The sequence below is a fragment of the Procambarus clarkii genome, chromosome 16 (assembly GCF_040958095.1).
Source record: "Procambarus clarkii isolate CNS0578487 chromosome 16, FALCON_Pclarkii_2.0, whole genome shotgun sequence".
NCBI classification, from domain to species: Eukaryota; Metazoa; Arthropoda; class Malacostraca; order Decapoda; family Cambaridae; genus Procambarus; species Procambarus clarkii.
In genome coordinates this window covers 41,617,788-41,640,642 of record NC_091165.1, presented here as the reverse complement: position 1 = coordinate 41,640,642, position 22,855 = coordinate 41,617,788, and the positions used below count along the sequence as shown (strand labels likewise).

Genomic DNA, 22,855 nt, shown 5'->3' with positions numbered 1-22,855 from the left:
GCAAGTGCTTCAGCGATGGCAGCACCAGGCAGCCAGGGTGTGGACGGAAGCTGCGGGTTGTGATGGAGGAGCGGTGTTGCCTGGGCTAGGAGGGAACAGCTGTGTGAACCGTGTCGGCCGTCAGGGGCTCCTTGTCGCACTAAGTAATTATCTTGTTGCTCTCAGATACATGTGGAAGGTCTGGCTGGCCGTCTCGCCCTCGCTCACTGCTCCTTTATGACTTACATGACGAGGGCCGTGTTGGTGTTAGTGCCCGACGCAGCCCACCTGTACACCACCACCCCTCCACTCACCCTCCCCTGCCTACACTCTCCCCTGCCCACACTCTCCCCTGCCCACACTCTCCCCTGCCCACACTCTACCCTGCCTACACCCTACCCTGCCCACACTCTCCCCTGCCCACACTCTCCCCTGCCCACACTCTCCCCTGCCCACACTCTACCCTGCCTACACTCTACCCTGCCCACACTCTCCCCTGCCCACACTCTACCCTGCCCACACTCTCCCCTGCCCACACTCTCCCCTGCCCACACTCTACCCTGCCCACACTCTCCTCTGCCTACACTCTCTCCTGCCCACACTCTACCCTGCCCACACTCTCCCCTGCCCACACTCTACCCTGCCTACACTCTACCCTGCCCACACTCTCCCCTGCCCACACTCTCCCCTGCCCACACTCTCCCCTGCCCACACTCTACCCTGCCTACACTCTACCCTGCCCACACTCTCCCCTGCCCACACTCTCCCCTGCCCACACTCTCCCCTGCCCACACTCTACCCTGCCCACACTCTCCCCTGCCTACACTCTCTCCTGCCCACACTCTCCCCTGCCCACACTCTCCCCTGCCCACACTCTACCCTGCCCACACTCTCCCCTGCCTACACTCTCTCCTGCCCACACTCTCCCCTGCCCACACTCTCCCCTGCCCACACTCTCCCCTGCCCACACTCTCCCCTGCCCACACTCTACCCTGCCCACACTCTCCCCTGCCTACACTCTACCCTGCCCACACTCTCCCCACATTCTCTGTTCTTGTGTTCCAGGTAGCAATAATGTTGTGTTGCAGGTGTTGCCATACAATAAGAGTGTTGCCATGCAGTCAGAGTGTTGCCATACAGTCAGAGTGTTGCCATGCAGTCAGAGTGTTGCCATACAATAATAGAGTTGCCATACAGTAGGAGTGTTGCCATACAATAATAGAGTTGCCATACAGTAAGAGATTGCTGCCATACAATAAGAGTGTTGCCATACAATAATAGAGTTGCCATGCAATAATAGAGTTGCCATACAGTAAGAGAGTGCTGCCATACAATAAGAGTGTTGCCATATAGTATAAGTGTTGCCATACAATAAAAGTGTTGCCATATAGTATAAGTGTTGTCATACAATACGAGTGTTGCCATACAATAAGTGTTGGCGTAAAATAAGAGTGTTGCCATACAGTAAGAGTGTTGCCATACAATAAAAGTGTTGCCATATAGTATAAGTGTTGCCATACAGTAAGAGTGTTGCCATACAATAAGAGTGTTGCCATACAATAAGAGTGTTGCCATACAATAAGAGTGTTGGCATACAATAAGAGTGTTGCCATACAGTAAGAGTGTTGGCATACAATATGAGTGTTGCCATACAATAAGAGTGTTGCCATACAGTAAGAGTGTTGCCATACAATAAGAGTGTTGCCATACAATAAGAGTGTTGCCATACAATAAGAGTGTTGGCATACAATAAGAGTGTTGCCATACAATAAGAGTGTTGCCATACAATAAGAGTGTTGCCATACAATAAGAGTGTTGCCATACAATATGAGTGTTGCCATACAATAAGAGTGTTGCCATACAATAAGAGTGTTGCCATACAATATGAGTGTTGCCATACAATAAGAGTGTTGCCATACAATATGAGTGTTGCCATACAATAAGAGTGTTGCCATACAATAAGAGTGTTGCCATACAATAAGAGTGTTGCCATACAATAAGAGTGTTACCATACAATAAGAGTGTTGCCATACAATAAGAGTGTTGCCATACAATAAGAGTGTTGCCATACAATAAGAGTGTTGTCATACAATAAGAGTGTTGCCATACAATAAGAGTGTTGTCATACAATAAGAGTGTTGCCATACAATAAGAGTGTTGCCATACAATAAGAGTGTTGCCATACAATAAGAGTGTTGCCATACAATAAGAGTGTTGCCATACAATAAGAGTGTTGTCATACAATAAGAGTGTTGCATACAATAAGTGTTGTGCCACAGGTCTGGGACGAGGAGCTGGCGACGGTGGCGCAGCGCTGGGCAGACCAGTGCATGCCCGGGCACGACCGTGCCAGGAACCTTGGTGAGTAGTGTCCCCTCTCTCTCCCCTCACCTGCTGCATCTCTCCCCTCACCTGCTGCATCTCTCCCCTCACCTGCTGCACCTCTCCCCTCATCTCTCCCCTCACCTGCTGCACCTCTCCCCTCACCTGCTGCACCTCTCCCCTCACCTGCTGCACCTCTCCCTCCTCACCTGCTGCACCTCTCCCCTCACCTGCTGCACCTCTCCCCTCACCTGCTGCACCTCTCCCCTCACCTGCTGCACCTCTCCCTCCTCACCTGCTGCATCTCTCCCCTCACCTGCTGCACCTCTCCCCTCACCTGCTGCACCTCTCCCCTCACCTGCTGCACCTCTCCCCTCACCTGCTGCACCTCTCCCCTCATCTCTCCCCTCACCTGCTGCACCTCTCCCCTCACCTGCTGCATCTCTCCCCTCACCTGCTGCACCTTCCCCTCACCTGCTGCACCTCTCCCCTCACCTGCTGCACCTCTCCCCTCACCTGCTGCACCTTCCCCTCACCTGCTGCACCTCTCCCCTTACCTGCTGCACTTCTCCCCTCACCTGCTGCACCTGTCCCCTCAACTGCCCTCGTGTGCGTGTGTATAATTACCTAAGTGTAATACAAATGTGTCGTTACCTAAGAGTAACTATATAAGTGTAATTAGGTAATTAGACACTGGCACTCAGGTGTAGTTACCTACATGTAATTACATACATGTAGTCAGGTAAGTGTAATTACCTAAGGGTAATAACCTATGTGTAATTACCTTAATGGGTTAGAGGTGAGAGCCCCGCTTGTGGGCTTTCCTTGATGTCATCATTTACCTCTTTGTTGGGTAGACTATTGGATCCCTCTATGACTCTTATCACAGGAAAAATTTGTACATGAAAGGGACATGTTCCTGGCGTTGAAGATTTCATTAAATTTACGTTATCAATTTTAGCAATTCCTGTTTTTCCATGACGATGGTAATTATTTGTCACATATATTGTCTCTGTCTCTCCTCAAACCTCTCATGTCTCTCCTCACAGTGGTGGTGGTAGCAGGGGGTAGAGTAACCAGTGGTGGTGGTAGCAGGGGTAGAGTAACCAGTGGTGGTGGTAGCAGGTGTAGTGTAACAGTGGTGGTGGTAGCAGGGGTAGTGTACCAGTGGTGGTGGAAGCAGGGGGTAGTGTAACAGTGGTGGTGGTAGCAGGGGTAGTGTAACAGTGGTGGTGGTAGCAGGGGGTAGTGTAACCGTGGTGGTGGTAGCAGGGGGTAGAGTAACCAGTGGTGGTGGTAGCAGGGGGTAGAGTAACCAGTGGTGGTGGTAGCAGGGGGTAGAGTAACCAGTGGTGGTGGTAGCAGGGGTAGAGTAACCAGTGGTGGTGGTAGCAGGTGTAGTGTAACAGTGGTGGTGGTTGCAGGGGTAGTGTACCAGTGGTGGTGGTAGCAGGGGGTAGTGTAACAGTGGTGGTGGTAGCAGGGGTAGAGTAACAGTGGTGGTGGTAGCAGGGGGTAGTGTAACAGTGGTGGTGGTAGCAGGGGTAGAGTAACAGTGGTGGTGGTAGCAGGGGGTAGTGTAACAGTGGTGGTGGTAGCAGGGGGTAGTGTAACAGTGGTGGTGGTAGCAGGTGGTAGAGTAACAGTGGTGGTGGTAGCAGGAGGTAGAGTAACAGTGGTGGTGGTAGCAGGGGGTAGTGTAACAGTGGTGGTGGTAGCAGGGGGTAGTGTAACAGTGGTGGTGGTAGCAGGGGGTAGAGTAACAGTGGTGGTGGTAGCAGGGGTAGTGTAACAGTGGTGGTGGTAATAGGGGGGTAGTGTACCAGTAGTGGTGGTAGCAGGGGTAGAGTAACAGTGGTGGTGGTAGCAGAGGGTAGTGTACCAGTGGTGGTGGTAGCAGGGGTAGAGTAACAGTGGTGGTGGTAGCAGGGGGTAGTGTACCAGTGGTGGTGGTAGCAGGGGGTAGTGTAACAGTGGTGGTGGTAGCAGGGGTAGTGTAACAGTGGTGGTGGTAGCAGGGGGTAGTGTAACAGTGGTGGTGGTAGCAGGGGGTAGTGTAACAGTGGTGGTGGTAGCAGGGGGTAGTGTAACAGTGGTGGTGGTAGCAGGGGGTAGTGTAACAGTGGTGGTAGTAGCAGGGGGTAGTGTAACAGTGGTGGTGGTAGCAGGGGGTAGTGTAACAGTGGTGGTGGTAGCAGGGGGTAGAGTAACAGTGGTGGTGGTAGCAGGGGTAGTGTAACAGTGGTGGTGGTAGTAGGGGGTAGAGTAACAGTGGTGGTGGTAGCAGGGGTAGAGTAACAGTGGTCGTGGTAGCAGGGGGTAGAGTAACAGTGGTGGTGGTAGCAGGGGTAGAGTAACAGTGGTGGTGGTAGCAGGGGTAGTGTAACAGTGGTGGTGGTAGCAGGGGGTAGTGTAACAGTGGTGGTGGTAGCAGGGGTAGAGTAACAGTGGTGGTGGTAGCAGGGGGTAGAGTAACAGTGGTGGTGGTAGCAGGGGGTAGAGTAACCGTGGTGGTGGTAGCAGGGGGTAGTGTAACAGTGGTGGTGGTAGTAGGGGGTAGTGTACCAGTAGTGGTGGTAGCAGGGGTAGAGTAACAGTGGTGGTGGTAGCAGGGGGTAGAGTAACAGTGGTGGTGGTAGCAGGGGGTAGTGTAACAGTGGTGGTGGTAGCAGGGGTAGTGTAACAGTGGTGGTGGTAGCAGGGGGTAGAGTAACCAGTGGTGGTGGTAGCAGAGGGTAGAGTAACCAGTGGTGGTGGTAGCAGGGGGTAGAGTAACCAGTGGTGGTGGTAGCAGGGGTAGAGTAACCAGTGGTGGTGGTAGCAGGGGGTAGTGTAACAGTGGTGGTGGTAGCAGGGGTAGAGTAACAGTGGTGGTGGTAGCAGGGGTAGTGTAACAGTGGTGGTGGTAGCAGGGGGTAGTGTAACAGTGGTGGTGGTAGCAGGGGTAGTGTAACAGTGGTGGTGGTAGCAGGGGGTAGAGTAACAGTGGTGGTGGTAGCAGGGGTAGAGTAACAGTGGTGGTGGTAGCAGGGGGTAGAGTAACAGTGGTGGTGGTAGCAGGGGTAGAGTAACAGTGGTGGTGGTAGCAGGGGGTAGAGTAACAGTGGTGGTGGTAGCAGGGGTAGTGTAACAGTGGTGGTGGTAGCAGGGGGTAGAGTAACAGTGGTGGTGGTAGCAGGGGGTAGAGTAACAGTGGTGGTGGTAGCAGGGGGTAGTGTAACAGTGGTGGTGGTAGCAGGGGTAGTGTAACAGTGGTGGTGGTAGCAGGGGGTAGAGTAACAGTGGTGGTGGTAGCAGGGGGTAGAGTAACAGTGGTGGGAGGGCACAGTGTGGCCTCTCCTGACTAATATGGCAGCTGCCTGACACAGCACATTCTGGCCTCGTGTGTGTCCTGGGGCGGGTCGTGCCTCTCCCTCACCCCCCATTTTTCTTGTAAGTAAAGAGGAAGGTGAGGCATAGGTGAAGGGAAGTATAGAAGTGGGAAATACAGTGACAGGTATGAAAGCGGGCGGGCTGTCCGCCTTGCTGACACGATGTGTGGGTGTTGGCAGCTAAGCTAAGCTGGCTCCCTCTTGTCAGGGAGCTGTGAGTGTGTGAGAGGTTCTTCACATGTGTTTCACCATATATGGATGTCCATAGATGCATACTGTGTAGCATTCATATATACACACTCCGATGCTTCCACACATGTTGTTCTGTTTAAGGCTCTTTATTAATTATTATTTATTGAGTTATTCATACATACGCCTATACATATATACCCTTATACATATTTATACACAAAACTATATACATACATACATACACACATAGTTTCTGGTCTGGGTTTTCATCTAGTAAATCGCGGCTCTTGGGCTACCAGCTGTGGGAGTGGGGCGTCTCATCTTGGGCTGCCAGCTGTGGGAGTGGGGCGTCTCATCTTGGGCTACCAGCTGTGGGAGCGGGGCGTCTCATCTTGGGCTACCAGCTGTGGGAGTGGGGCGTCTCATCTTGGGCTACCAGCTGTGGGAGCGGGGCGTCTCATCTTGGGCCACCAGCTGTGGGAGTGGGGCGTCTCATCTTGGGCCACCAGCTGTGGGAGCGGGGCGTCTCATCTTGGGCCACCAGCTGTGGGAGCGCGGCGTCTCATCTTGGGCCACCAGCTGTGGGAGTGGGGCGTCTCATCTTGGGCCACCAGCTGTGAGAGTAGGGCGTCTCATCTTCGGCCACCAGCTGTGAGAGTGGGGCGTCTCATCTTGGGCCACCAGCTGTGGGAGCCGGGCGTCTCATCTTGGGCCACCAGCTGTGGGAGCGGGGCGTCTCATCTTGGAGCAATCTTTGTAACATTGGGTCCTTTAACATTTCGATGGTGTTCCACACCCTGATGGCTTGGTGCTAGAGTCTGATGTTTATTGGCTATATGCTCAGGAGTTCATGGAGCTCCTGGATTGTCTGATCATATGGTGGACGGTGTTTTGCTGCTCTCCTTAGCGCCTTATTTTGTACTGCTTGCAGTTTCTGCATGTTAGTTTTGTTCGGCCGCCCCCCTTCCCTCACCCCCTCCTTCACTCCCTCCCTCATCTCTCCCTCACCCCCTCCCTCACCTCTCCCTCACCCCCTCCCTCACCCCCCTTCCTCACCCCCCTTCCTCACCCCTCACTTCCCTCCCCATCACTTAAGTTAGGTTAGGTTAGGTTGGGTTATCTGTGCCACGTGTGTCACCCCCCAACGTTCAGGTGTGGGACCACGTGTGTCACCCCCAACGTTCAGGTGTGGGGCCACGTGTGTCACCCCCAACGTTCAGGTGTGGGGCCACGTGTGTCACCCCAACGTTCAGGTGTGGGGCCACGTGTGTCACCCCCCAACGTTCAGGTGTGGGGCCACGTGTGTCACCCCCAACGTTCTGGTGTGGGGCCACGTGTGTCACCCCCAACGTTCTGGTGTGGGGCCACGTGTGTCACCCCCACGTTCAGGTGTGGGACCACGTGTGTCACCCCCAACGTTCAGGTGTGGGGCCACGTGTGTCACCCCCAACGTTCAGGTGTGGGGCCACGTGTGTCATCCACAACGTTCAGGTGTGGGGCCACGTGTGTCACCCCAACGTTCAGGTGTGGGGCCACGTGTGTCACCCCCAACGTTCAGGTGTGGGGCCATGTGTGTCACCCCAACGTTCAGGTGTGGGGCCACGTGTGTCATCCCAACGTTCAGGTGTGGGGCCACGTGTGTCACCCCCAACGTTCAGGTGTGGGGCCACGTGTGTCACCCCAACGTTCAGGTGTGGGACCAGGTGTGTCACCCCCAACGTTCAGGTGTGGGACCAGGTGTGTCACCCCCAACGTTCAGGTGTGGGAACAGGTGTGTCACCCCAATGTTCAGGTGTGGGACCAGGTGTGTCACCCCCAACGATCAGGTGTGGGACCAGGTGTGTCACCCCAACGTCCAGGTGTGGGACCAGGTGTGTCACCCCCAACGTTCAGGTGTGGGGCCACGTGTGTCACCCCCAACGTTCAGGTGTGGGACCAGGTGTGTCACCCCCAACGTTCAGGTGTGGGACCAGGTGTGTCACCCCCAATGTTCAGGTGTGGGACCAGGTGTGTCACCCCCAACGTTCAGGTGTGGGACCAGGTGTGTCACCCCAACATTCAGGTGTGGGACCAGGTGTGTCACCCCCAACATTCAGGTGTGGGACCAGGTGTGTCACCCCAACATTCAGGTGTGGGACCAGGTGTGTCACCGTGACGTTCATCAAACACAAAAGAAATATTGATAAAAGTCGTCGTTATTAATTATGTGAAAGTTACTGTGCTGTGTGTGTACTCACCTAGTTGTACTCACCTAATTGTTCTTGCGGGGGTTGAGCTCTGACTCTTTGGTCCCGCCTCTCAACTGTCAATCAACTGGTGTACAGGTTCCTGAGCCTACTGGGCTCTATCATATCTACACTTGAAACTGTGTAGTCAGCCTCCACCACATCACTGCCTAATGCATTTCACCTGTTAACTACTCCGACACTGAACAAAATTTCTAACGTCTCTGTGGCTCATCTGGGTACTCAGTTTCCACCTGTGTCCCCTTGTTCGTGTCCCACCCGTGCTACAGAGAGTCTCTTTGTCCACCCTGTCAATTCCCCTGAGAATTTTGTAGGTGGTTATCATGTCTCCCCTTACTCTTCTGTTTTCCAGGGACGTGAGGTTAAGCTCCCATTAGCCTTTCCTCATAGCTCATAATTCTCAGTTCCGGGACGAGCCTGGTGGCATACGTCTGCACCTTCTCTAACTTTGGTTTGTTTTTAACATGGTATGGACTCCAGGCTAGAGCTGCATACTACAGGATTGGTCTTACATAAGTGATATACAAGATCCTGAACGATTCTTTGTACAAGTTTCTAAAGGAAGTTCTTATGTTGGCCAGTCTTGCATATGCCGCTGATGGTATCCTTTTGATGTGGGCCTCTGGGGACAGGTTCGGTGTGATATCAACCCCCAGATCTTTCTCTCTATTTGACTCTTGCAGGGTATCACCTCCCAGATGGAACATTGTGCTCAACCATCAGTTCCCTTCGCTTAATTTCATTACTTTACACTTTCCTGAGTTTAACTTTAGTAGCCATTTTATAGATCATTCCACCAGCCTGTCCAGGTCGTCCTGTAGTCTCCGTCTATCTTCATCTATCTTGAAATCTTCTCCTAATTTTTGCATCATCAGCAAACACTGGGAGGAATGAGTCTATACCCTCTTGAAGGTCATTTACATATATTAGAAACAGAATGGTTCCAAGTACAGAGCCCTATGGAACCCCACTGATGACATCTCGCCACTCTGATGTCTCACCCCTCAATGTTACTCGCTGTTTCCTGTTGCTTAGATACTTCCTTATCCAGTGAAGCATCTTACCTTTTACTCCTGCCTGTTGCTCCAATTTTTGTAACAGCGTTTTATGGGGTACTGTGTCAAAGGCTTTTTGACAGTCCAAGAAAATGTAGTCTGCCCACCCTTCTCTTTCTTGCACAATTTGTGTTGTTTAGTCATAGAATTCTATTAAACCTGTGAAGCACAATTTACCATCTCTGAACCCATGTTGGTGGTGTGTTATAAAGTTATTTCCCTCCAGATGCTCTACGAGCCTTTTCCTCACGATCTTCTCCAGCACCTTGCATGGTATACAAGTTAGGTGAAACTAGCCTGTAATTCAGCGCTGAACCTCCAAGTGAACTACTTGGAGGTGGACTCCACCTCCAAGTGGACTCCAAGTGGACTACAAGTGGACTGGGCTACAGGCAGTGACCACTGTCCTGGTCACTGCCTGTCACCCTTTTTGTATATTGGGACTACATTAGCTGTCTTCTAGCTTTCTGGTAGGTTTCCTGTGTCCAGTGACCTGTTATACACAATAGAGTGCCTCACTTAGTGCCTCTGCACATTCTTTTAGTATCCATGGTGTGATTCTGTCGGGCCCAACAGCCTTTGTCACATTCAGCTCCAACAGATTCCTTTTGACCTCATCGCTGGTGAGGTCAAATTCTTCCAAGGTTGCTTGGTTTGCCTCCTCCTCATTTAGTGCAGAGACTTCTCTTTGTTTTATTGTCAAGACCTCCTGGAGTCTCTTGTTGAGTTCTTCAACAATAGATGAAGACACACACTTCCTAGTCATTCTCTGTGTATCTGTTCTCCCCTTTTTCTCAGTTTCATCACTTGTTCCTTCACTGCTGTTTTCCTCCTGATGTGACTGTGGAGCAGTTTGGGTTGGGTTTTGGTTTTACTGACGATGTTATTTTCATACTGTCTCTCTGCTTCTCTCCACACTCTGAGGTACTCATTTCTGGCCCTCTGGTATCTCTCTCTGCTCTCTGGTGTTCTGTTATTCCTGTAGTTTTTCCATGCTCTTTTACTCAACAGCTTCGCTACCTTACATTCCTGATTGAACCATTCATTCTTCTGTTGCTTTCCATTTTTCTCTTTTTGGGCCGGGATAAACCTGTCTGGATCCTGTACAGTCTTTTCTCTGAGTTCAGTTTCCCATGATATTCCCATTAGGAAGTTCTTCATCTCGTCATATTTTCCTCTTCGGTAATTTAGTCTTTTCCCTTCCAGTCTCATCCTTGGATAGGTTATCCCTACCTCCACCAAGTACTCAAAAGTCAGTATACTGTGGTCACTCATTCCAATGGGGGCTTCAACTGTGACTCCCCTTATTTCTGACTCATTCAGGGTGAATATCAAGTCGAGTCTAGCTGGTTCATCATTGCCTCTCACTCTTGTGGGTTCCTTGACATGCTGGGTCAGAAAGTTCCTTGTTGCCACTTCCAAGAGTTTAGCTCTCCACGTATCTGCACCACCATGTGGGTCCCCATTCTCCCAGTCTATCTTTCCATGGTTGAAATCGCCCATGATTAAGAGTCTTGAGCCATTCCTGCAGGCAACTGAAGCTGCTCTCTCTATTATATTAATGGTTGCCATGTTGTTCCTATCAAACTCCTGTCTAGGTCTTCTGTCATTTAGGGGAGGGTTGTAAATGACTTCCACTATTATCTTCGGTCCACCCATTGTCATAGTTCCTGTTATGTAATCTCTAAATCCGTCATAGCCCGGAATTTCCATTTCTTCAAAGCTCCAGTCCTTCCTTATCAGCAGGGCCACTCCTCCACCTTCTCTTCCTTCCCTCTCTTTCCTTACTATATACAGTAGTCTTTTGGAAATACAGCATTTGTTATGACCCCTGACAGTTTTGTTTCTGTGAGTTCTATTACATCTGGGTTTTCTTCCTGCGTCCTTTCTGCCAGTTCACTTGCTTTGTTGGTAATCCCATCAAAGTTTGAGTACATTACCTTGAAGCCCACTTTCCTATATCCATTTTCCCCCCCTCACTCCTCACAGGTGTAGGAAGTTGTTCCATGGGCATTGCTCATTGAGTATGTTCATCCTCCTGTGGGGTAGTTGCCAGGGGTTCTGGGGGAGGTTGGGTTGAGGGAGGGCTTAGCGGTATCCCGGGCCTGCTTGGGACAGGGAGAATTCCGTGCCTCACCTAGCTAGGTGAGGCACGACCTAGCTGGGTGAGGCACGAAACAGCTGGGTGAGGCACGAACCAGCTGGGTGAGGCACGACCCAGCTGGGTGAGGCACGACCCAGCTGGGTGAGGCACGACCCAGCTGGGTGAGGCACGACCCAGCTGGGTGAGGCACGACCCAGCTGGGTGAGGCACGACCCAGCTTGGTGAGGCACGACCCAGCTTGGTGAGGCACGACCCAGCTGGGTGAGGCACGACCCAGCTGGGTGAGGCACGACCCAGCTGGGTGAGGCACGACCCTCCGACGACATGATAATTCCCCGCCGTATTTAGTTTCCTATTATCGGGGACAAGGAGCCAGTTAGGGTTATCGAGAACTCCATATAAGGCTGAGGACTGACCTCACAAGATATTGTTTATTGCCCGGCCTGGGGAGTCGAACCTGGGCCGTTGGAACGCTGGGTCGTAGGTTAAGCTGAGAATTTGATATGAATTTCTACTTTTTCATTGTTATTTTTATTTTCGTTGTTTTTGGTGCACTTTAAAAGGCCCTTTGTGTCGAGAGTTGCAGTTGTTGCTACAGGTGTGTAGTGTTGCTACGGGTGTGTAGTGTTGCTACAGGTGTGTAGTGTTGCTACGGGTGTGTAGTGTTGCTACAGGTGTGTAGTGTTGCTACAGGTGTGTAGTGTTGCTACGGGTGTGTAGTGTTGCTACAGGTGTGTAGTGTTGCTACGGGTGTGTAGTGTTGCTACAGGTGTGTAGTGTTGCTACAGGTGTGTAGTGTTGCTACGGGTGTGTAGTGTTGCTACAGGTGTGTAGTGTTGCTACAGGTGTGTAGTGTTGCTACAGGTGTGTAGTGTTGCTACAGGTGTGTAGTGTTGCTACGGGTGTGTAGTGTTGCTACGGGTGTGTAGTGTTGCTACGGGTGTGTAGTGTTGCTACGGGTGTGTAGTGTTGCTACGGGTGTGTAGTGTTGCTACAGGTGTGTAGTGTTGCTACGGGTGTGTAGTGTTGCTACAGGTGTGTAGTGTTGCTACGGGTGTGTAGTGTTGCTACGGGTGTGTAGTGTTGCTATGGGTGTGTAGTGTTGCTACGGGTGTGTAGTGTTGCTACGGGTGTGTAGTGTTGCTACAGGTGTGTAGTGTTGCTACGGGTGTGTAGTGTTGCTACGGGTGTGTAGTGTTGCTACGGGTGTGTAGTGTTGCTACGGGTGTGTAGTGTTGCTACAGGTGTGTAGTGTTGCTGCTGCAGGTGTGTAGTGTTGCTGCTGCAGGTGTGTAGTGTTGCTGCTGCAGGTGTGTAGTGTTGCTACAGGTGTGTAGTGTTGCTGCAGGTGTGTAGTGTTGCTACAGGTGTGTAGTGTTGCTACAGGTGTGTAGTGTTGCTACAGGTGTGTAGTGTTGCTGCTGCAGGTGTGTAGTGTTGCTGCTGCAGGTGTGTAGTGTTGCTACAGGTGTGTAGTATTGCTGCAGGTGTGTAGTGTTGCTACAGGTGTGTAGTGTTGCTACAGGTGTGTAGTGTTGCTACAGGTATGTAGTGTTGCTGCTGCAGGTGTGTAGTGTTGCTGCTGCAGGTGTGTAGTGTTGCTACAGGTGTGTAGTGTTGCTGCTGCAGGTGTGTAGTGTTGCTACAGGTGTGTAGTGTTGCTGCAGGTGTGTAATGTTGCTACAGGTGTGTAGTGTTGCTACAGGTGTGTAGTGTTGCTGCTGCAGGTGTGTAGTGTTGCTACGGGTGTGTAGTGTTGCTACGGGTGTGTAGTGTTGCTGCAGGTGTGTAGTGTTGCTACGGGTGTGTAGTGTTGCTACAGGTGTGTAGTGTTGCTACAGGTGTGTAGTGTTGCTACAGGTGTGTAGTGTTGCTGCTGCAGGTGTGTAGTGTTGCTACGGGTGTGTAGTGTTGCTACAGGTGTGTAGTGTTGCTACAGGTGTGTAGTGTTGCTACAGGTGTGTAGTGTTGCTGCTGCAGGTGTGTAGTGTTGCTGCTGCAGGTGTGTAGTGTTGCTACAGGTGTGTAGTGTTGCTGCAGGTGTGTAGTGTTGCTACAGGTGTGTAGTGTTGCTGCAGGTGTGTAGTGTTGCTACAGGTGTGTAGTGTTGCTACAGGTGTGTAGTGTTGCTGCTGCAGGTGTGTAGTGTTGCTGCTGCAGGTGTGTAGTGTTGCTACAGGTGTGTAGTGTTGCTGCTGCAGGTGTGTAGTGTTGCTACAGGTGTGTAGTGTTGCTGCAGGTGTGTAATGTTGCTACAGGTGTGTAGTGTTGCTACAGGTGTGTAGTGTTGCTGCTGCAGGTGTGTAGTGTTGCTACGGGTGTGTAGTGTTGCTACGGGTGTGTAGTGTTGCTGCAGGTGTGTAGTGTTGCTACGGGTGTGTAGTGTTGCTACAGGTGTGTAGTGTTGCTACAGGTGTGTGCAGGAACACCGAGGCACTGGAAGGAGATGGAAGAGTATACTGAAGTATTTTCTTTCTAATACACAACATTCATGAATATGTATATAAGGTGTATTATACAACTGTTCTTAACAAGTAATACATAATTTGGGAGCTGATACGTGTTCATGGAAGGACAACGTCGCCAGCCGACCTTTATGTGGTGTTGAGACCTTAGGCCTAATGGCGTGGCTAACTGCCGCTCCCCACCGCCGCCACCCGCGGCACCTTAATTACTGCTCACGCCACTCTAATGATCATAGTGGTGCTGCAGTGTCCGGGAGTCCACACTGGTGGATACCTCTACACTGTGGTGGTGGCTACACTGTGGGAGGGAGGGAGGCTCTGGCTCTCGTGGAGGGAGGGAGGGAGGCTCTGGCTCTCGTGGAGGGAGGGAGGAAGGCTCTGGGTCTCGTGGAGGGAGGGAGGGAGGCTCTGGCTCTCGTGGAGGGAGGGAGGGAGGCTCTGGCTCTCGTGGAGGGAGGGAGGAAGGCTCTGGGTCTCGTGGAGGGAGGGAGGAAGGCTCTGGGTCTCGTGGAGGGAGGGAGGGAGGCTCTGGCTCTCGTGGAGGGAGGGACGGAGGCTCTGGCTCTCGTGGAGGGAGGAAGGGAGGCTCTGGGTCTCGTGGAGGGAGGGAGGGAGGCTCTGGGTCTCGTGGAGGGAGGGAGGGAGGCTCTGGGTCTCGTGGAGGGAGGGAGGGAGGCTCTGGCTCTCGTGGAGGGAGGGAGGCTCTGGCTCTCGTGGAGGGAGGGAGGGAGGCTCTGGGTCTCGTGGAGGGAGGGACGGAGGCTCTGGCTCTCGTGGAGGGAGGGAGGGAGGCTCTGGGTCTCGTGGAGGGAGGGAGGGAGGCTCTGGGTCTCGTGGAGGGAGGGAGGGAGGCTCTGGGTCTCGTGGAGGGAGGGAGGGAGGCTCTGGGTCTCGTGGAGGGAGGGAGGGAGGCTCTGGCTCTCGTGGAGGGAGGGAGGGAGGCTCTGGGTCTCGTGGAGGGAGGGAGGCTCTGGGTCTCGTGGAGGGAGGGAGGGAGGCTCTGGCTCTCGTGGAGGGAGGGAGGGAGGCTCTGGCTCTCGTGGAGGGAGGGAGGGAGGCTCTGGGTCTCGTGGAGGGAGGGAGGGAGGCTCTGGGTCTCGTGGAGGGAGGGAGGGAGGCTCTGGCTCTCGTGGAGGGAGGGAGGGAGGCTCTGGCTCTCGTGGAGGGAGGGAGGGAGGCTCTGGGTCTCGTGGAGGGAGGCAGGGAGGCTCTGGGTCTCGTGGAGGGAGGGAGGGAGGCTCTGGGTCTCGTGGAGGGAGGGAGGGAGGCTCTGGCTCTCGTGGAGGGAGGGAGGGAGGCTCTGGCTCTCGTGGAGGGAGGGAGGGAGGCTCTGGGTCTCGTGGAGCGAGGGAGGGAGGCTCTGGCTCTCGTGGAGGGAGGGAGGGAGGCTCTGGGTCTCGTGGAGGGAGGGAGGGAGGCTCTGGGTCTCGTGGAGGGAGGGATCGCTGGATGGAGAGTGGAAGGAATGGAGACAAGGAGTGAGAGAGACAATGAGGGATAGAGGGAGGTAGGGAGGAATGTATGGAGGAAGGAAGAATTGTAGGAAGTGAGCGAAGGAGATAGGGAGGATTAAAGATAAGAAGGGTGGGAGATAGGGAGGGTAGAAGATAGGGAGGGTGAGAGATAAGGAGGGAGGGAAATAGGGATATAGGGAGATAGGGATAGTAGGGAGGAAGAGACTGGGTTGAAACACCACAGGTAGTGAGCAATAGAGCATTTTATAACAATTAGTCCAAAATGTTTTTATAGCAAAAAACTGATTAAAAGAAATTAGGCTGAATAAGTTTAATCCAACTGATGAGTGTAAGTGTTAAACTGTACGCGAACAACCATCCAGTAATTACCAGGTCAGCGTTGCAGGGGAGACAAAGTCTGATCCTTCAGACTTATTGAACAATCATCAGATAAGAAAGATAAGAAGAAGAAAGAATATTACACCAATACAAAGCACTTTTTTTTACATTATTACATGTAAATATTTACACCAATATTTATACCAATATTTACACCAATATTTACACCAATACAAAGTTCTCGCAAATAAGTGATAATAAGGAAATAATTTACATTATAGATAAGTATTTTGTATCGATATTTACCGAGGAAGAACTTGATAGTTTAAGTGTGTTGAGCACACACACTTGGCGCTGATGAAGAAGACAGGTGCCGTAGTTTAGTGCTTACTAAGGAGCAAGACATTAAATAGTAAATTAATGTCCATTAATGCCCATTAAGTCCCCAGATGCCGACGTAGTCTTGGCTACTAAACAACGCAACAATGAGCATTGTCATGCCATTGTTGTATATTGAATGACTCATTAGAGTCGACCCGAGTAGGAGAGTCCTGGAGGGTTGCCAACGTTGTACTGATTTGAAAAAAATAACAGATTCCTGACATGGAACTATCGGCCAAATAGTTAAGCATCTACTGTGCGAAATATTTTTGTAATATATATATATATATATATATATATATATATATATATATATATATATATATATATATATATATATATATATATATATATATTACATATAATATATATATATTGTATATATCACTTTTAAGAATTTTTTTTTTACAATAAAAATTCACATAAATACAAAAAATCAAAGCTAGGTTAGCATAGTTACTCTCATTCTTTGACCACACAGTTGACTGCAGAAAAGATAACGACAGCTCTGGACGCTGCACCTCACCACACACTGCTGACGTAGGTTGAACTTCGGTATTTCGTTATTTCAAAGGAAACAATGTCTGCATAAATGGAGTCAAATTGGAGCAGGAAAGTGTTGCACGACCCCAACACTCAGGAGACACTTGCAAAGATTGCTCCCAGGGCTCGGGTGTCCCCCTAAGACACACTATGTTTCCCAGGACACACAGGGGACACTGTATCCCCCCCATGACACACAGGGGACATTGTGTCTCCCCCAAGACACACAAGGGACACACTGTGTCCCCCCCAAGTCACACAGGGGACACTGTGTCCCCCCCAAGACACACAGGGGACACACTATGCCCCCCCCAAGACACACAGGGGACACACTGTGTCCACAGGTCACAGCCTCTGTGTACCTTTCCATATATAAACCATTTATATAAAGGTATAAACCGCAAGCTTTCATCATTAATAAATTAACTGATGCCAATAAAATAAAGCATGAAATAATTTCAGACGAAGGCTGAAAATCGTCACTAGACGCTTTCGATCAAAGATCAGAATGAGAGACGCAAGTGCCGTGCTGGCGAGCGTTGGGTTCTTACCGGAGGAGAAGAACCGTAACACAGCTTCTTGATATAAACTAAACAACGGCAAAATTGTCACATACGACATCTGAAAGATCCGAGTCATGATTAACTGGTCTCTCAAGCCACGAAGTGAGTGTAAAGATTAACTTTATCTTGTCTCTTAAGGTTCATTTAGATTACTGCAGTTAAGTTTGTGGCAACAAACAAGAGAATGGACATAACTTTTATGTGTACACGGAAGAGGACAAAGTATCTCTTTGTCCGACAAAGAGGACATAGAGGACAAGGGAAGAAGATTATGGTCCAGATTGTGGTCCTTAAGAACATCGCCTATAACATATCCACCGCAATTTAATGAAATGAGTCTAATCCAAACCCAGACTTTTAACTTGACCCAAACGAGTGAAGGTTCAGCGATATGTTAATTTTCCTGAAGTTGAGAGGCAAGTAGTACGAGTGCAGACCTTCCTGGAGTAACAGGAGACCTTCCTGGAGTAACAGGAGACCTTCCTGGAGTAACAAGAGACCTTCCAGGAGCCTGACAGATAAAGAGACTTGAGGGGCAAAGGGGGTGGGGGGGTGTAGACTATAAACCAGTGAAGCTCATGAGACAAACATTAATAAGATAACATCAGCAGCATATGCAAGGTTGGCCAACAAACTTCCTTCAGGAATCTGTACAAAGGTCATTCAGAACCCCATCTACCTCAAATGTCAGGCACTGAACTCTGCGGGGCCAGTTAGGTGAGCACGGCTAGGTGAGCACAGTTACGTGAGCACAGCTAGGCCAGCACAGCTAGGTGAGCACAGCTAGGTGAGCACAGCTAGGGGAGCACAGGTAGGCCAGCACAGGTAGGCCAGCACAGCTAGGCCAGCACAGCTAGGCCAGCACAGGTAGGCCAGCACAGCTAGGCCTGCACAGGTAGGCCAGCACAGCTAGGCCAGCACAGCTAGGCCAGCACAGCTAGGCCAGCACAGGTAGGCCAGCACAGCTAGGCCAACACAGCTAGGCCAGCACAGCTAGGCCAGCACAGCTAGGCCAGCACAGGTAGGCCAGCACAGCTAGGCCAGCACAGCTAGGCCAGCACAGCTAGGCCAGCACAGGTAGGCCAGCACAGCTAGGCCAACACAGCTAGGCCAACACAGCTAGGCCAGCACAGGTAGGCCAGCACAGCTAGGCCAGCACAGCTAGACCAGCACAGCTAGGCCAGCACAGCTAGGCCAGCACAGCTAGGCCAGCACAGGTAGGCCAGCACAGCTAGGCCAGCACAGCTAGGCCAGCACAGGTAGGCCAGCACAGCTAGGCCAGCACAGCTAGGCCAGCACAGGTAGGCCAGCACAGCTAGGCCTGCACAGGTAGGCCAGCACAGCTAGGCCAGCACAGCTAGGCCAGCACAGCTAGGCCAGCACAGGTAGGCCAGCACAGCTAGGCCAACACAGCTAGGCCAGCACAGCTAGGCCAGCACAGCTAGGCCAGCACAGGTAGGCCAGCACAGCTAGGCCAGCACAGCTAGGCCAGCACAGCTAGGCCAGCACAGGTAGGCCAGCACAGCTAGGCCAACACAGCTAGGCCAACACAGCTAGGCCAGCACAGGTAGGCCAGCACAGCTAGGCCAGCACAGCTAGACCAGCACAGCTAGGCCAGCACAGCTAGGCCAGCACAGCTAGGCCAGCACAGCTAGGCCAGCACAGCTAGGCCAGCACAGCTAGGCCAGCACACGCAGGTAACCAACATTAGGAAAGGCAACGCGAGGCTGCAACAACATGATTTATGTCCCCACAGTGATGGTTGTGTCGCTTATAATGGTGCTTGTGTGTGTGTGTGTGTGTGTGAGCGTGTGTGTGTGTGTGTGTGTGTGTGTGTGTGTGTGTGTGTGTGTGTGTGTGTGTGTGTGTGTGTGTGTGTGTGTGTGTGTGTGTGTGTGTACTCACCTAGTTGTACTCACCTAGTTGTGTTTGCGGGGGTTGAGCTCTGGCTCTTTGGTCCCGCCTCTCAACCGTCAATCAACAGGTGTACAGATTCATGAGCCTATCGGGCTCTGTCATATCTACACTTGAAACTGTGTATGGAGTCAGCCTCCACCACATCACTTCCTAATGCATTCCATATTGTCATCACTCTGACACTAAAAAAGTTCTTTCTAATATCTCTGTGGTTCATTTGGGCACTCAGTTTCCACCTGTGTCCCCTTGTGCGTGTTCCCCTTGTGTTAAATAGACTGTCTATCTACCCTATCAATCCCCTTCAGAATCTTGAATGTGGTGATCATGTCCCCCCTAACTCTTCTGTCTTCCAGCGAAGTGAGGTTTAATTCCCGTAGTCTCTCCTCGTAGCTCATACCTCTCAGCTCGGGTACTAGTCTGGTGGCAAACCTTTGAACCTTTTCCAGTTTAGTCTTATCCTTGACTAGATATGGACTCCATGCTGGGGCTGCATACTCCAGGATTGGCCTGACATATGTGGTATACAAAGTTCTGAATGATTCTTTACACAAGTTTCTGAATGCCGTTCGTATGTTGGCCAGCCTGGCATATGCCGCTGATGTTATCCGCTTGATATGTGCTGCAGGAGACAGGTCTGGCGTGATATCAACCCCCAAGTCTTTTTCCTTCTCTGACTCCTGAAGAATTTCCTCTCCCAGATGATACCTTGTATCTGGCCTCCTGCTCCCTACACCTATCTTCATTACATTACATTTGGTTGGGTTAAACTCTAACAACCATTTGTTCGACCATTCCTTCAGCTTGTCTAGGTCTTCTTGAAGCCTCAAACAGTCCTCTTCTGTTTTAATCCTTCTCATAATTTTAGCATCGTCCGCAAACATTGAGAGAAATGAATCGATACCCTCCGGGAGATCATTTACATATATCAGAAACAAGATAGGATGTGTGGGTGTGTGTGTGTGGGTGTGTGTGTGTGTGTGTGTGTGTATGTGTGTGTGTGTGTGTGTGTGTGTGTGTGTGTGTGGGTGTGTGTGTGTGTGTGGGTGTGTGTGTGGGTGTGTGTGTGGGTGTGTGTGTGTGCGTGTGTGTGTGTGTGTGTGTGTGTGTGTGTGTGTGTGTGTGTGTGTGTGTGTGTGTGTGTGTGTGTGTGTGTGAGTGTGTGTGTGTGTGTGTGCGTGTGTGTGTGTGTGTGTGTGCGTGTGTGTGTGTGTGTGTGTGTGTGTGTGTGTGTGTGTGCGTGTGTGTGTGTGTGTGTGTGTGTGCGTGTGTGTGTGTGTGTGTGTGTGTGTGTGTGTGCGTGTGTGTGCGTGCGTGTGTGTGCGTGTGTGTGCGTGTGGGTGTGTGGGTGGGTGTGTGTGTGTGTATGTGTGTGTGTGTACTCACCTATATGTACTCACCTATATGTGCTTGCAGGATCGAGCATTGACTCTTGGATCCCGCCTTTCTAGCTATCGGTTGTTTACAGCAATGACTCCTGTCCCATTTCCCTATCATACCTAGTTTTAAAAGTATGAATAGTATTTGCTTCCACAACCTGTTCCCCAAGTGCATTCCATTTTTCTACTACTCTCACGCTAAAAGAAAACTTCCTAACATCTCTGTGACTCATCTGAGTTTCCAGTTTCCACCCATGTCCCCTCGTTCTGTTATTATTACGTGTGAACATTTGATCTATTTCCACTTTGTCAATTCCCCTGAGTATTTTATATGTCCCTTTCATATCTCCTCTCTCTCTTCTTTTCTCTAGTGTCGTAAGGTTCAGTTCCTTCAGCCGCTCTTCATATCCCATCCCTCGTAGCTCTGGGACAAGCCTCGTCGCAAACCTCTGAACCTTCTCCAGTTTCTTTATGTGTTTCTTCAGGTGGGGGCTCCATGATGGCACGGCATACTCTAAGACGGGTCTCACGTAGGCAGTGTAAAGCGCCCTAAAAGCTTCCTCATTTAGGTTTCTGAATGAAGTTCTAATTTTCGCCAGTGTAGAGTACGCTGCTGTCGTTATCCTATTTATATGTGCCTCAGGAGTTAGATTAGGTGTCACATCCACTCCCAGGTCTCTTTCTCGAATCGTTACAGGTAGGCTGTTCCCCTTCATTGTGTACTGTCCCTTTGGTCTCCTGTCACCTGATCCCATTTCCATAACTTTACATTTACTGGTGTTAAACTCCAGTAGCCATTTCTCTGACCATCTCTGCAGCCTGTTTAAGTCCTCTTGGAGGATCCTACAATCCTCGTCTGTCACAACTCTTCTCATTAATTTTGCGTCATCTGCAAACATTGACATGAATGACTCCACTCCTGTAAACATATCATTTACGTAAATTAGAAAGAGGATTGGTCCCAGTACCGATCCTTGAGGTACTCCACTTGTTACTGTTCGCCAGTCCGACTTTTCGCCCCTTACCATTACCCTCTGGCTCCTTCCTGTTAGGTAGTTCTTCACCCATACTAGGGCCTTTCCGCTTACTCCTGCCTGCCTCTCAAGTTTGTATAGCAGTCTCATGTGCGGTACCGTATCAAAGGCCTTTTGGCAGTCAAGAAATATGCAGTCTGCCCAGCCTTCTCTGTCCTGCCTTATCCTTGTTACTTTATCATAGAATTCTAAAAGGTTTGTTAGGCATGATTTCCCTGTCCAGAACCCATGTTGGTGCTTGTTTACAAACCCAATGCTCTCCAGGTGCTCAACAAGTCTTAGCCTAATTATTCTTTCAAGTATTTTGCAGGGGATGCTTGTCAGTGATACGGGTCTGTAGTTAACACACACACAGTCTGTAGTCTGTGTGTGTGTGTGTGTGTGTGTGTGCGTGTGTGTGTGTGTGTGTGTGTGTGCGTGTGTGTGTGTGTGTGTGTGTGTGTGTGTGTGTGTGTGTGTGTGTGTGTGTGTGTGTGTGTGCTCACCTAGTTGTACTCACCTAGTTGTGTCTGCAGGATCGAGCATTGGCTCTTGGATCCCGCCTTTCGAGCATCGGTTGTTTACAGCAATGACTCCTGTCCCATTTCCCTATCATACCTGGTTTTAAAATTATGAATAGTATTTGCTTCCACAACCTGTTCCTGAAGTGCATTCCATTTTCCCACTACTCTCACGCTAAAAGAAAACTTCCTAACATCTCTGTGACTCATCTGAGTTTCCAACTTCCATCCATGTCCCCTCGTTCTGTTACTATTCCGTTTGAACATTTCGTCTATGTCCACTCTGTCAATCCCTCTAAGTATTTTATACGTTCCTATCATGTCCCCCCTCTCCCTTCTTCTTTCTAGTGTCGTAAGGCACAGTTCCCTCAGGCGCTCCTCATACCCCATCCCTCGTAGCTCTGGGACGAGTCTTGTTGCAAACCTCTGAACCTTTTCCAGTTTCATTATATGCTTCTACAGATGGGGACTCCATGATGAGGCGGCATACTTTAAGACTGGCCTCACGTAGGCAGTGTAAAGGGCCCTAAATGCCTCCTTACTTAGGTTTCTGAATGATGTTCTAACTTTTGCCAGTGTAGAGTACGCTGCTGTCGTTATCCTATTTATATGTGCCTCAGGAGATAAATTAGGTGTTACGTCCACACCCAGGTCTCTTTCGCGCGTCGTCACAGGTAGGCTGTTCCCCTTCATTGTGTACTGTCCCTTTGGTCTCCTATCTCCTAGTCCCATTTCCATAACTTTACATTTGTTCGTGTTGAATTCCAGTAGCCATTTCTCTGACCATCTCTGCAACCTGTTCAGGTCCTCTTGGAGGATCCTGCAATCCTCATCTGTCACAACTCTTCTCATCAACTTTGCATCATCCGCAAACATTGACATGTAGGACTCTACGCCTGTAAACATGTCGTTAACATATACAAGAAATAGAATTGGCCCCAGCACCGATCCTTGTGGTACTCCACTTGTTACTGTTCGCCAGTCCGACTTCTCGCCCCTTACCGTAACTCTTTG

General features: G+C 50.7%; 1 protein-coding gene across 3 annotated transcripts in view; it reads left to right on the top strand.

Annotated features, from left to right (window-relative positions):
* LOC123760124 (venom allergen 5) overlaps window positions 1-22,855 on the top strand; it is a 298,290-nt gene that overhangs the window by 251,738 nt on the left and 23,697 nt on the right. For all 3 annotated transcript variants that reach the window (XM_045745617.2, XM_069325471.1, XM_069325470.1), the window contains one exon: window positions 2,259-2,340. In XM_045745617.2, coding sequence (XP_045601573.1) covers window positions 2,259-2,340 — 82 coding nt within the window. The remainder of the gene's footprint in view (window positions 1-2,258; window positions 2,341-22,855) is intronic.